At 38.1% G+C, this 13,693-nt stretch overlaps 1 protein-coding gene across 1 annotated transcript in view; it reads left to right on the plus strand.

Moving 5' to 3' along the window:
- The window catches only part of KIF21B (kinesin family member 21B), a 68,207-nt gene that overhangs the window by 30,824 nt on the left and 23,690 nt on the right, over window positions 1-13,693 (plus strand). Inside the window, exons 7-16 of the mRNA XM_081325733.1 lie at window positions 466-581; window positions 1,529-1,724; window positions 3,759-3,948; window positions 4,897-4,960; window positions 6,079-6,300; window positions 7,907-7,991; window positions 9,840-9,954; window positions 10,713-10,904; window positions 12,300-12,499; window positions 12,956-13,063. Coding sequence (XP_081181859.1) covers window positions 466-581; window positions 1,529-1,724; window positions 3,759-3,948; window positions 4,897-4,960; window positions 6,079-6,300; window positions 7,907-7,991; window positions 9,840-9,954; window positions 10,713-10,904; window positions 12,300-12,499; window positions 12,956-13,063 — 1,488 coding nt within the window. The remainder of the gene's footprint in view (window positions 1-465; window positions 582-1,528; window positions 1,725-3,758; window positions 3,949-4,896; window positions 4,961-6,078; window positions 6,301-7,906; window positions 7,992-9,839; window positions 9,955-10,712; window positions 10,905-12,299; window positions 12,500-12,955; window positions 13,064-13,693) is intronic.

Genomic DNA, 13,693 nt, shown 5'->3' on the forward strand with positions numbered 1-13,693 from the left:
TAGTGATGGGGGAGGGGGGGGGAGAAAGCCCACTGGAAGTCATATATAAAACATAAATACCTGACCAATTTTTTGAGGTATGTTTTTTATTGTATACATTTCCCCCATAATTGTGAGGGTTAGGAATTTTTAATAAGAAGAGAATCTTTGAATTGATGTGTGTTTCGTAAATAAAAAAGGCACTTTTATGTAGTTCAATGAAGATGGTTTGCTAGTCTAGCTGACTTGCCTTTTGAAAAGAAAATTCATATACTACATTCTTGTAATGGAAAAAATTATGTCATTGTATCAGTCTAATCTTCCTTTAAGCAAGGAGAATCCACTTCCCCGCCAATGTGTGTTTATAATTAATAAACTGGGAATGGAAGGAGGAAAATAGTCTGGAGCTCTGATGCTTATCTGGGAAGAATTTATGGAGTAACAGTTCTAAAAGTTTTATTACTGACTTTTCTCTTTCTCTGACAGCTAGCCTTAGGAAACGTCATCAGTGCCCTTGGGGATCAGAGCAAGAAAGCGTTGCACGTGCCCTACCGAGATTCAAAGTTGACCAGACTTCTTCAAGATTCACTTGGTGGAAATAGGTAAATGGGAAGAAAGATTAATAGAGCTCTTTATGCCAGACTGGAAGTCTATATAAGTGTGGATACGGGGTTGCTAGCATTGAGAATTTCAGAAGAAAAGATGACCCATGCATAGCCACATATGTGCTTAATCAGAAGTCAGGACAAGGCCACTAGCTTAATTATTTCACACCTCACTATTAGCTTCTGTAGTGTAGATGGTTGTATAATAAGCCTAAAATAGTTTTTATTCCAAATTTTGACAACTGAACCTCCTAACATCAATTTTTTGTAATCTACAGGTAGTCCTTGACTTACAACAGTTTGTTTAGTGACCATTCAGAGTTACAGTGGCAGTGAAAAAACTGCCTTATGACAGTTTTTCACACTTGTGACCACTGCAGCATCCCCATGATCAAGTAATCAAAATTCAGATGTTTGGCAACTGATTCGTATTTATGACAGTTGCAGTTTCCTGGGGTCATGTGATTACCTTCTAAGAAGCAAAGTCAATGGGGAAGCCAGATTCACTTAACAACCGTATTACTAATTTAACAACTGCAGTGGTTCACTTAACAACTGTGGTAAGACATGTCATAAAATGGGATAAAACTCACTTAACAACTTTCTTGCTTAGCAATAGAAATTTTGGGCTTAATTGTGGTTGTAAGTCAAAGACTACCTATACATTTTGAATCTGAAATCCCCTACTTCCTTTTCATTATTGAGCAGATAGTTTAATAATTCATTGATAATCCAGAAGAATGAAGGTTCTTCAGAATTATGAGTGGGGTCCTTACATGTAGATCTTCATCCTTGCTTGTTCAGCCGCATTCCCAGATGGAACATGTTTGAAGAAGTCAGTATTAAAAATGCCTTGACAAACTGCTTTGTTATTCCTATTTGGGCATAGCTGACACTGCAGGGAAGGGGTTTTTTTTGAGTCCATCTATGCTCCTCTTTTATAGCCAAACTGTGATGATTGCCTGTGTGAGTCCTTCAGATCGGGATTTTATGGAGACCCTGAATACCCTTAAGTATGCCAATCGTGCTCGCAACATCAAGAACAAAGTGGTGGTGAATCAGGACAAGACCAGCCAGCAGATCAGTGCCCTGAGAGCCGAAATTGCTCGTCTCCAGATGGAACTTATGGAATATAAGGCAGTAAGTATAAGCCATGAGCAACTGCTTGTTAGTGTGAAATTTGATTCCTAAATCAAATACAGACTTCTAGCATTAGAAATATCTCTAGTGATTTCAATATGTTTTTGAGCCTTTGATGTTTTATATAAACCTACTTAAATATGCTTTAAAAAACCCCAAACCAATTTTTTATATGACCTCTCTCTCAGTTTTTTTAGCATTTTCTCTTCTGCAACGGAGTAATTATATATGAACAGTCAGAGGTGTTTCTGACCTTCTCTCTTCAAAATAGATATATTGATGACCTATAGCGCAACTACTGAACCCAGAAAATGGCAGGAGTTGACTTCCTTTCTCCCTCCCCCCTCCCCCCCCCTTTTTAAAGAGTTCGGGGTGAAAAATTGGCATTTGAGAGGAATGAAACTACATGTCTAATTGGAGTATACTTGTCTCTTGGTGTAAGTAGCTAAGTCAAGGGCATGGTTTCATGGAGGAAGATCATTTTTGAAGTTCAGGATTAGAATATCCCCTGGCCAATAAAAGCAGAGCCCAAAGTACATTTTCTCAGCTGCTAAGCAATCTCTGCCCCCTCTCTCCAAATACTTTCATGGAATTGGGAATTTATAAGAAAGATGGGAATTAAAAAGGTACTTCTGTATTTTCACTAAATATGTGAACATTCAGAAGTGTACTGATTTATTCCCCCTAACTCATTGACTGCCTTTGCACGTAATACTTATCGAAGATTCTTTTTTTAACCATGATATGTTGGTCAAATCTTTTTGGCCAATGAATCGTGCTAAATGCAAACCAAATTGTATTATGCCATTGTGTTATTTGTGAACTAGGTCAGTGAATAGCCTGCCTGTGAATTGCTAACTGCAACAATGAAGGAATTGTATAAGCTTTGCTCTGCCGCGTAACTAAGGAGTGGGCTTTATGAAGTATCAGAGGAGAGCTTTGCTTTGATTGAGGTTCAGATAATAAAGCACCCCTTTGATGTATCTCCAAGAAGTGAAATGAAGCCCCACTTGAAGGCTCTGTACATTGCTACTAAATTGTATCATCTTGGCTACTTCGTTGGCCTTAAATCTTTTCTGCACTCTTGCCTGCACCAAAGAAATTTCTGCCAAAGCAGAACAGCCCAAAGCTCTTGACTTGAGGTTTAACTAACTTTTTCACATCAAGATAACGCTTCAAAACAAAAATGTTTGTGATTTGAGGCAGATTCATGATGTTTCTTCTCCTTTTGGCAATTTGCCAGATCTAGCTATTTAGAAAGAAAATACAGGTAGTCCTCAACTTACGACCACAAATTGAGCCCCAGTTTTCTGTTGTTAAGTGAGACATTTGTTAATTGAGTTTTGCCCCATTTTACAACATTTTTTGCCAAGAGTTGTTAAGTGAATCACAGCAGTTGTTAAATTAGTAACACGGTTGTTAAGTGAATCTGGCTTCCCCATTGACTTTGCTCGTCAGAAGGTCAAAAAGGTGATCACATGACTCTGGGATACTGCAACCGTCATAAATATGAGTCAGTTGCCAAGCATCTGAATTTTGATCAGGTGACCAGGGGGATGTTGCAATGGTCGTAAGTGTGAAAAACAGTTTTTTCAGTACCGTTGTAACTTTGAACAGTCACTAAATGAACTGTTGTAACTCGAGGACTATCTGTAAAAACAAATCAATTCTGAGTTACCATCTACAGTTATCCTTTTTTTTCAAGTTCTGGCACACACTTATGAGGCTTATATGCAAATTTATTTCTTTATGTTGCAGTTTGTTTTAATGTTGTTGCGTATCATGTCTGTAATCTCTATGCAGATTTCATAATCAAAATCTAAAAATACAAACAAGAAAAATGAATCTTGTCTACTAATTCCGTTGCTTGCTCGAAAGGATATGACAGGCACCCTACTTCAATATATATGAGAATAAATATCACAGTACCAGAATATGATACAGTTTTGCCCTATAACGTCTACTCTCACAGAATACCCAAATGACTGCTTTTCATTAATTTCAACCTTCCCCACTGTTTTTCCCACCTCAAAGGGTAAGCGGGTTATTGGAGAAGATGGCTCTGAGGGCTACAGTGACCTGTATCAGGAGAACGCCATGTTGCAGAAGGAGAACACCACTTTACGTATGCGGGTGAAAGCCATGCAGGAGGCCATTGACGCAATCAACATTCGTGTCACCCATTTGATGAGCCAGGAAGCCAATCTGATTCTTGCCAAGGCAGGTGAGACTGTGAGAGCTGTTGTTGGGGGTTCCCAGGCCAGTTCAAAGCCCAGCATAGAGTGAGCTCTGCAGACGTCTTAAATAACAGTGGAATTTTTGAATTTACAGAGTTCCTTCAGTAAGTACAGATTACATGTGGCATGGCTTATATATTGAGACAAATACTGTATGCTTAATCTGGGTACATTGCTTTCAGAGTAGCAGCTACTTCAGAAGCATTTATTTATTCAGTTTGTATAGCTGTGTATACAATCTGCAACTCAGGGCAGAGTATACAATTAAAAACAACAAATAGCAGTCATCAAAGAATAAAATATAATAAAACATTATGCTAGAGGCAGCTCCGACAACAAACAACAAAAAAGCCTCATAAAATCATCTCTTCCTCATCCTCCACCACCATCAGTACTGCCGCTACCACCAGCCCCTCCTCCCCCCGACCAGGTATTCAGAGTTAGAACGCAAACTGACAGCCCAAAAAAGCAAAAACAATATGTGGAGTTACTTTTGAATAGTTCCTTTTTTATTATTGTTCGCCTACAATAGAGATAGGCGGTCTGACAAAGAGATCCCCCTCTTTCCTTTTGTTTGCCTCTCTCAAATGCTGTTACTGCAAAACAAGCTAACAAAAACTATGGAACATATTTATTAGGCAGAGAATCCACCTAATTTTATCTACCAAAACCTGATCTGGGATTCTGATTGGGTGAAATTCTGGATTGGTGGGAGCCTGTCCAGTATTTTTCCTCCTTATTAAAGCAAGTTAACTATTGTTATATATAGTTAGGTTTTAGGATTGTTGTCTATAGTAATCAAGAAGATTTCTTATATTGCCTTGGAATATTGTTACCTAGCTTTTTCTCTTAATTTGATTGCTTCAGTTTTTTTAAAAAAACTGTTTTTGTTATTGTAGTTGATGTTTTGTTTCTTATTTGTACTTTTCTTCCAGGTGATGGTAATGAGGCTATTGGTGCTCTGATCCACAACTACATCAGGGAAATTGAAGATCTTAGGTAAATACAAACTTTTTGCTTTATGTTCAGGATATTTCTGGGGTGGGGACAGTTGCCAGCCATCCTCAGATGTGGGAGATGAAAAGTTCTGGTATAAAAGAAAAATTAAAGCACTTAGAAATTTGTAATTTCTCATGAGTTACAGAAAGTGTAAATTAAAGTGCCTAAGAATTTCCTCACATTACCCAAAGTTTATATCCTGACTTGCTTTATTTTTACATTTGTGTTGATGGTACCCAAAGTTGGACAGTGGTACTAGTACAAAAGAGCAGCAGGCTGTACATGCACAAAACATGCAGTAAGCACAGCAGGCATAGATGCAAGAACATACAGTTAAAACAGCCATAATTTCATAAATTCACAATAACCAAATTTCAGTATCATCCAATCATGGAAGTGCAAGGAAGGCAGAACTACTACATTTGTATACAGAGACATAGATTTTTTAAGACAATACAAAACAAGTATTTAATGTTGATGGTTCCTATAAATATACATCTGGCACAAAGGCACAATTGCCCATTTTTTAACTGATGGATAAGATTAAATCTTCCTTATTTGCAGAACTCCAAAAGTTTAAGTTTTCAGGTGCCTTAAGTTATGCTATCTGACATCTTAATACTTGTATTTACACCTGAAAACATTGTACAGAAAGAAGAATTATTTCTAACTTTGATGCTACATTTTGATCACTGCTAAATTCTTATAAAAGATAATTCTTCGGTGTTGGAATCATTAGCTCAATATCATTAGCTACATTATGCAATGCAGCCTGAAACTGTTTTCTGTGACCTTGAGAATCTGAGTAGGATGAACTTTTAAAATTTGCTTTATCCTTTCATCTTTTTATTTTTGAGTATTTTGCTATGTAAATGGGTTTATGGAGGGGTGTATTTTGGATCACATTTTGTTTATTGGTTCCTCTTCTCGTAATATAGTAATCTTTTGAACTTAGAACATCAGGAAATTATGTCACTAAAATAAGGTATTAATTACGTTGTTTCATGCTTTTGGGGGCAAATAAATTCTCCATACCACAGAACTTCAAAGAAGTTTGTATCTAATTGGGTGGATGATGGTTTTTTGTGTCTGTGTGTCTTTGTGTGTCTCCTTTGTAGGACAAAACTCTTGGAGAGTGAAGCTATGAATGAATCACTACGCCGCAATCTGAACCGGGTTTCATCTAGGCTGCCCTATACCCTGGGCTTGTCACCAGGGATTGGATTGGGAGATTCACGCTCGCCTGCCACCTCGGTGGAAGCTGAAGCCTCTGAAGTTCTACAGTGGGCCAAGCAAGATCTCGAGAGGCTGAAGAAGGAGACAAAACAGCGAAGAAAAAGGTAAACCACACTTCCTATTTCATCGATTGTCACAATCTTTATAACAGTGCCTGGGGATGAGACATCTCCTGTCTTTCCATCCTTCCTACTCTTTACCAATTCTTGTGTCTCAGCAATCATTACTAAAGACTGCATCAACCCAGAGTCACTTTTGTGTGTGTTGGGTGGCTATTTAAATTTGCTTAATAAATAAATGTAATCAGAGGCATGGGTTCAGTAGTGTAGTGGTTAAAGGGACGGGGCTAGAGTTTGTGAACTATAATTCCTCCTTAGGCATGACTAAACAGGGTAACTTTAGGTCAGTCACTCACTCTCAGCCAAACTACTTCAAAAAATCTTGCTAATAAAGCTATGTGGATCTATCCAGGCAATTGCCAGAGGTTAAGACTAACTTGGCCATGGACATGCAGAGACACATATCATTGGTGCAGCAAAGAAAATCACTGGAGATCAGTGCTTTGGGCCTTATTTTGATTAGAGTGATAATATGTAGGGCCGGGGTAACTGACAGGATTACTTATTCTGGCTCCTAAACTGGATGTTTATAAGGGTTTTTTGCTATCTATCATTTGTTCCTCCTTAAGGTAAAGGTAAAGGTTCCCCCGCACATGCGTGCTAGTCGTTTCCAACTCTAGGGGCCGGTGCTCATCTCCGTTTCAAAGCCGAAGAGCCAGCGCTTGTCCGAGGACGTCTCCGTGGTCATGTGGCCGGCATGACTAGACGCCAAAGGCGCACGGAACGCTGTTACCTTCCCACCAGAGTGGTCCCTATTTTTCTACTTGCATTTTTACGTGCTTTCGAACTGCTAGGTTGGCAGAAGCTGGGACGATTAACAGGCGCTCACTCTGTTACGTGGCACTCGGGATTTGACCCGCCAAACTGCCGACCTTCTGATAGACAAGCTCAGCGTCCTAACCCACTGAGCCACCGCATCCCTTTGTTCCTCCTTAGTATATAAGAAAACAGTGATGGAGAAAAATAAATCAATTAGAGTTTTGATACCACATTTTTTCCATTTCTTGGATCCCTAACTTTACAGTAGCAATTTAAATGCTAATATATTAGTCAAATAAATTTGAATCTCTAATTAAATAAATTATAGGTTGTATTTCATCTGGCTGAAGATCTTTTATTAAATTAAGTGTGTTCTGCAGCAAGAAATAAGCACCATTGTGCCCTATGGCATCACTCCCGTGTAATTACACATACTTTGTACTCATACTGATATTTATAAAGTAGGTATTATGGTGTATCTTGTCATTCTGTTTGTCACTCTTGTTATGAACTTCTGCAGTTCAAAATGTTATTGCTATACTGGTATACGTAGTGTAAAGATAGTAAGTAAGGATGGGTCTGTCTTGCTGAAGTTTTGTGACGTTATTGTCAAGTAAAGGGACTTGGCCGAGATCTGTATAAAAATTATTATTTATACTGACTGTCCTGTTGGTGTTTTTCATTATTGATATAAATGAAACCAATGTTCCTTTGATTGTAATGATATCAACTCCGATAGTGGATCATCTGCCTTTTAGGTTGAAATCTAGAATAAAAGAAATGGCCTAAAAGCAAAACAAATGTGGACATAAAATTCACTTTTCTTTGATAGCCCAGAGAAAGAAGGGTTTAAAAAGCGGTTGAAGCTGCAGCAGGGAAGCGAGGTAGATGAAAATGATGAGAATGAGGCAGAAGAGGTAAGAGGTTTTCCTTTTCATGTGTGTGTAACATCTGTGGTCTTTTTACTCACCCATCCATTGTGCTCCATTTACTGCAGAGGCTCCATAAAGAGGGTAAGAGCAATTTCCCAACAAACAAAATGCAAGCTCAATTTGGACAAAAAAAGGCTTTCAAGTCAATTTAATCTCTGCTTTTCAAATCTCCTGACATAAGCAATTCCCAGCTAATTCCTTAAGCTTCAGAATGAAATATCTTGTTTCCTCCCCTCCAAGAACTAGAAGCTTTTTTTAAATGCCATCAGCATATGAAATAGAGAAGTCAGGCAGTGTTGTTAACCTAGATAGGTACACAGCTACAAGAAGGCCTGATCCAAATCTGACAAGCTCCTGGGTAAAGCCCATTTGAAGACATATGCTGTAATGACAGGCCCAGCCATTAGCGAAGCAGGAGATTTGCTATCAGTTAATAGCTAATACAATATGAATTACAAAGGAGAATAAGGAATTGCGAATTGTAGAGGTGGAGGTCAAGGATATGAAGGGACCGTGTGCAGAAAACTGCCTGCCTTAGTATCCTGTTAGTATCCGCATGTCTATGAGCTCATTCCAATTAGCAGTGCCAAGGACTGCCAGGAACCAGCTAGATATGAGAGACTCTGCCCTGGCTGGGATGTTCGGATGTTCTCTAAGATTGACTAGGGAGTACACCAATAAACAATGTTTTTGCTGTGCGTTATTTCCTGCCTGTTAAAACTGTATAAAAGACAATAAACTCTGCATAGGCAGACAGACATTTTGGGACACCCTGCGATGACTGGTTTCTGAATCCAATAGTGAATTAAGAATTCTCCCCTTATTTAGCAAACCAAACAAAAGTTGTGGGCTTTTATTGTAATGCAGTTTATCATAAGAATGATTTACAGTTAAAGTAAGATGATAGCACAGTTAAAGTAAGAATTAAAACAAAAAAGGAAACCGGCTAAAATTAATGATTAAAATTAACATTTGAGTCAGCAGTTAAAAGCCTATATAAAATAGGTATTTTAAAAACCTAAGCTGTATTAAATGAGTTCACAATCATTGCAGACAAATCTCAGTAAGGATGCAGGTACATACAGAAGGAAGCAGTCTCTCAAAAAGCCTAGTTCTAAGCTGTGTAGGTTTTAAACATAGCATCCAGCACTTTGTATTTTGCACGGAAATGAATTGGCAGCCAGTGTAATGTTTTGGACATCAAGCTTTCTCAATACCTGTTCTGACAATTTTCTAATTGTTCATAGTTTGGATTCTTAGTGTTTGCCGATCGGTTCGTTGGAAGAATATGGTTAAAATTAAGAGGGGAAGTATGATTTATAGGAGATAATAATGTGACAGCCTCTAGATATATGGCAATTCCTGGTCTGACGGGATGGGGTTGGGTTTTTATAAATGGTTTTTATAAATAGGTTTAATCTTAATATGTATTAATTTTATGGGCATAATGTTTAATGGTTTTTTAATTTTTGTATTCTATTTTTATTGTGTATTGCCCTGTTCACCGCCGAGTCCTTCGGTATACAAATTAAATTATTAAATTAAATTAAATTAATTCAACTTTAAGAATTCTAAGCCTTGTCTATATGTTGAAATCTCAGCACATCTGGAGGATATTGGCTGAGAGAAAGCTGTCTTAAACTTTGCAAAATTCGCCATACCAAATTACCATCAATCAGTTCCCACTGGACCAAAATGAGCAAAGAACCAAGAAAAATTGACAACATTACCTCAAACGCAAATAGAAATTGGGAGGGGTTAATATTGTGATATCTTGGAAGGAGTAGTATTGCAACTCATTTATTTTTTATCATGGCTTACTTCCTATTTAAGGAGGAAAGGGATGAAAGTGGCTGTGAGGAAGAAGGTGGCCAGGACGAAGAAGATGAAGAAGATTCGGGCAGTGAAGAAAGTCTGGTGGATTCAGATTCAGATGTTGAAGAAAAGGGTAATATCATGCAGTTTCACGGTGTTTAATTCCATCACTATAGTGATTAAAATATAAGAATTATCTTATCAGAACGATTAAAAATCCCATTTTGTCCAGCAACTGTTTCCACATTGGCCAATCACTGCGCCATGAAAATCTCGGAAGTCAATGAATACAATAGCAAAAGAATTTTCCCATTCATATTTCTCAACAACAGATAGATCAGTGCTTCCTGATACCAGATGAATGCATAGTTTTAGGTACATATGTTACCTAAGACACTGAGTAGAAAAGGCCATGTTAAGTTCCATAGGAAGCCTTATGCATTCCTGTCTTATAAGAAGGCGGTAGTGAATTTAGTTCTCACCATCTTCAAAATACAGTACAACTCTTGGCTTTTGAAGGCAGAACAAGGCAATAGCCAATTCCTTGGGTGGCACTCCATTATGCTGAAAAGAATCACTTTTTAGAGTAAGATGGGTGGCATAATTTAAATAAATAAATGGCCAGCCACACATGATTTATTTTTTTTAAAAAAGTAATGAGAATTTCTCCAAGCAAAACAGGTTCAAAATACCAGCACCTTTGCTTCTTTTTTTGAGAGTGAGATGGGCAAGACCTAAATATGATTGATTGATTAATTGATAGATAGACAGATTCACATAAGATGCTGTGGATAGAGAAAATACGACTAAATCAGAAGATTGCCAGGGGTGCAAGATCATGACAGTTTGCATGGTAACATTTATTTGTATCTCTTTTTTCAATCTATTTAGCAGCAAATTTCCAAGCTGATCTGGCTGACTTGACCTGTGAGATAGAGATCAAACAGAAACTAATTGATGAATTGGAGAACAGCCAACGGCGCCTACAGACCTTGAAGCACCAATATGAGGAAAAGTTGATTTTGCTGCAGAACAAGATCCGTGACACTCAGCTGGAGAGAGATAGGGTGCTGCAGAATCTCAGTAAGGGCTTACTGGTTGGGAAAATGGGAGTTTTACAGGTTGATCAGACTGCTCTGTTCTGGTATTGAAAGACTTTTTATCTGAATGCACAGTCAAAGCTATGGTTTGAATGAACGAGAACAGTCTGAATCTCAAACTTGAGTTAGTAAGTAAATCTTTGATTAGATTTACACTTTATGTCACACCATGATTTGTTGTTATGGTGTGGTTTGCCCATAATGTTAACTCTGCAAATTGTTGCTAAGAAATCGCAATAACTAGGTATGCACAACATACTAACTCATAATTTACAATACCCACTAGGTGCAATGTGTGACTCAGAGCTTACTCTCAAAATGGTCAAATGTTGTGAGGTCAAATGAGTGGTCACCAGAAAGATCAGCTTAAGTTTTATATGTCTAAGGTAAAGGTAAAGGTTCCCCCGCACATGCGTGCTAGTCGTTTCCAACTCTAGGGGCCGGTGCTTATCTCCGTTTCAAAGCCGAAGAGCCAGCGCTTGTCCGAGGACGTCTCCGTGGTCATGTGGCCGGCATGACTAGACGCCAAAGGCACACGGAACGGTGTTACCTTCCCACTGTAGTGGTCCCTATTTTTCTACTTGCATTTTTTACGTGCTTTCAAACTGCTAGGTTGGCAGAAGCTGGGACGAGTAACAGGCGCTCACTCTGTTACGTGGCACTCAGGATTCGACCCACCAAACTGCCAACCTTCTGATCGACAAGCTCAGTGTCCTAACCCACTGAGCCACCACGTCCCTTTTATATGTGTATAAACCCATTTTCCTTCAAAATGTATGCTTTTGGTTTCCTATCTAATATTAGCTCCATATGATTGAAAACTCAACTATATGTTCAGGGGGAAAATTACAGAGTAATATAACTACTGAACTACTATACATTCCCAGGAATATACCATTTCAGAATATAAGATGAAGGTTGCATGATTGAATGCTTTCCACAAGTAAGGTTTGGGAGAAGACCTCAACTCCTATTAGCATAATAATTACTGCTTTAGTGATGGGAGAAAAAAAATCAGTCTTGAAGTTCCTCAACTTGTTCTCTGAATGGGTTTGCTCCTGGAAAGGTTTAGTTGTAATCTACCTGAACTGTGTGATTCTGATCCCTATGATTTTGGGAGAATGTAGGATTTAATTTAGTTATGTAGTTATATACTTTAGTTATGTAAGAAGAGTGTCAGAAATTTAATTTTTTTTAGGTCTTCAAATATGATTGCAATAGGTTAGGCCTGTTTGAAAAATCTCCCTTGGTTTATCTTAATTTGTCTTATTTGTTTATTGAATTACTGCCTTCTCAGAAACTGCTCCAAGTACAGTGCCTTTATAGAGATTTATATGAGGGGGTTTTTTTGCTTTGTTTTTTGTTTTCCTCTTCTCAGGTAGTATGGAATGCTATACAGAAGAGAAGGCTAACAAAATTAAAGCAGATTATGAGAAACGTTTAAGGGAGATGAATCATGACCTGCAGAAGTTGCAGGCTGCCCAGAAGGAGCATGCTCGCCTTCTCAAGAACCAGTCTCGATACGAGCGAGAGCTGAAGAAGCTGCAGGCAGAAGTAGCAGAGATGAAGAAAGCAAAGGTAATCCAGATGAGAATTCAGTCATGCCTTTTTGTGTGTGAGAGAAAGCCTATTTTTGTGTTTCCCCCCCCACACTTTTTATCCATGTTTTTTTTTAACTTGTCATCATCTCTGTGTTTGTCTTGTTATTCCAGCAGAAATTTGAATTTTGGGTAATCTCTATACAAATCTCATTCCTGCCTTACTATCTTGGCCCTATATCAGTGGTGGGATTCAGCCAGTTCACACCACTTCAGCAGAACCGGTAGTTAATTTTTTGTTGCCCAGGCCTAGAATGGACTTCCGGAAGCAGCATCCACACAGAAAACCGGTTGTTCGCATATGTGAATCCCACCACTGCCCTATATTGATACCAATTCAAACTATTTATATTCTCTAGTTAGTTAGCCTTGTTTTGGCAAGACTGTCTTCTTCGTTATCACTACTATTGAGGTGACATATGACTGTTTTTTACAGGTAGCACTGATGAAACAAATGCGTGAAGAGCAACAAAGACGGCGAATGGTGGAGAGCAAGAGGAACCGGGAGATTGCCCAGTTGAAGAAAGAGCAACGTAGGCAAGAGGTGAACAAGAACATTTTTCTTCTATCCTCCAATATTTCCAGACTGGGGTCTTATTTTTAGTAGAGTTGACCAATAGATGTGGTGTAGATGGAAGAGAAAGAGAAGGATAAGTTGGAACGGAAGTTTTGATTTGATGTCTGACTGAATTTATTGTGCCCTGCAACTTTGACTATGCTACATCGATATGGATAATTGGAGATATGGCCAGAGGATCCATAAGTATTGGGGGCTTATGTAGAATTAATCTAGTGCTTCTTGTCCACCTTCATACATTCCATAAGTAGTTTAAGTTAGTGTGCAAGTATAAAGCTGTGTTTTCACAATATCTATATCAGTAAATTGTTCCATAGAAATATATTTCTAGACTATATGTAGTTATTCAGGAAAGGGGCCACTTAGAAGGTTAAGCCTAAGGAAATTATGGTTATATTCTAACTTTATGAAATACATAATTTTATATTAGAATATATCACAATTAACAATAGAAAGGTGAAGTGTAAACTTAAAGATATACAATATTATAAACTAAAATATTGGTATAACATCCAATGTGGAATTTATCTAATGAGAATCCTGAACTTTTGATTTTGGCACTTTCTATTTAAGAACCCGATATAATCCACAATGTAA

This window comes from Vipera berus (genome assembly GCF_964194415.1).
Source record: "Vipera berus genome assembly, chromosome: 3".
NCBI lineage: Eukaryota > Metazoa > Chordata > Lepidosauria > Squamata > Viperidae > Vipera > Vipera berus.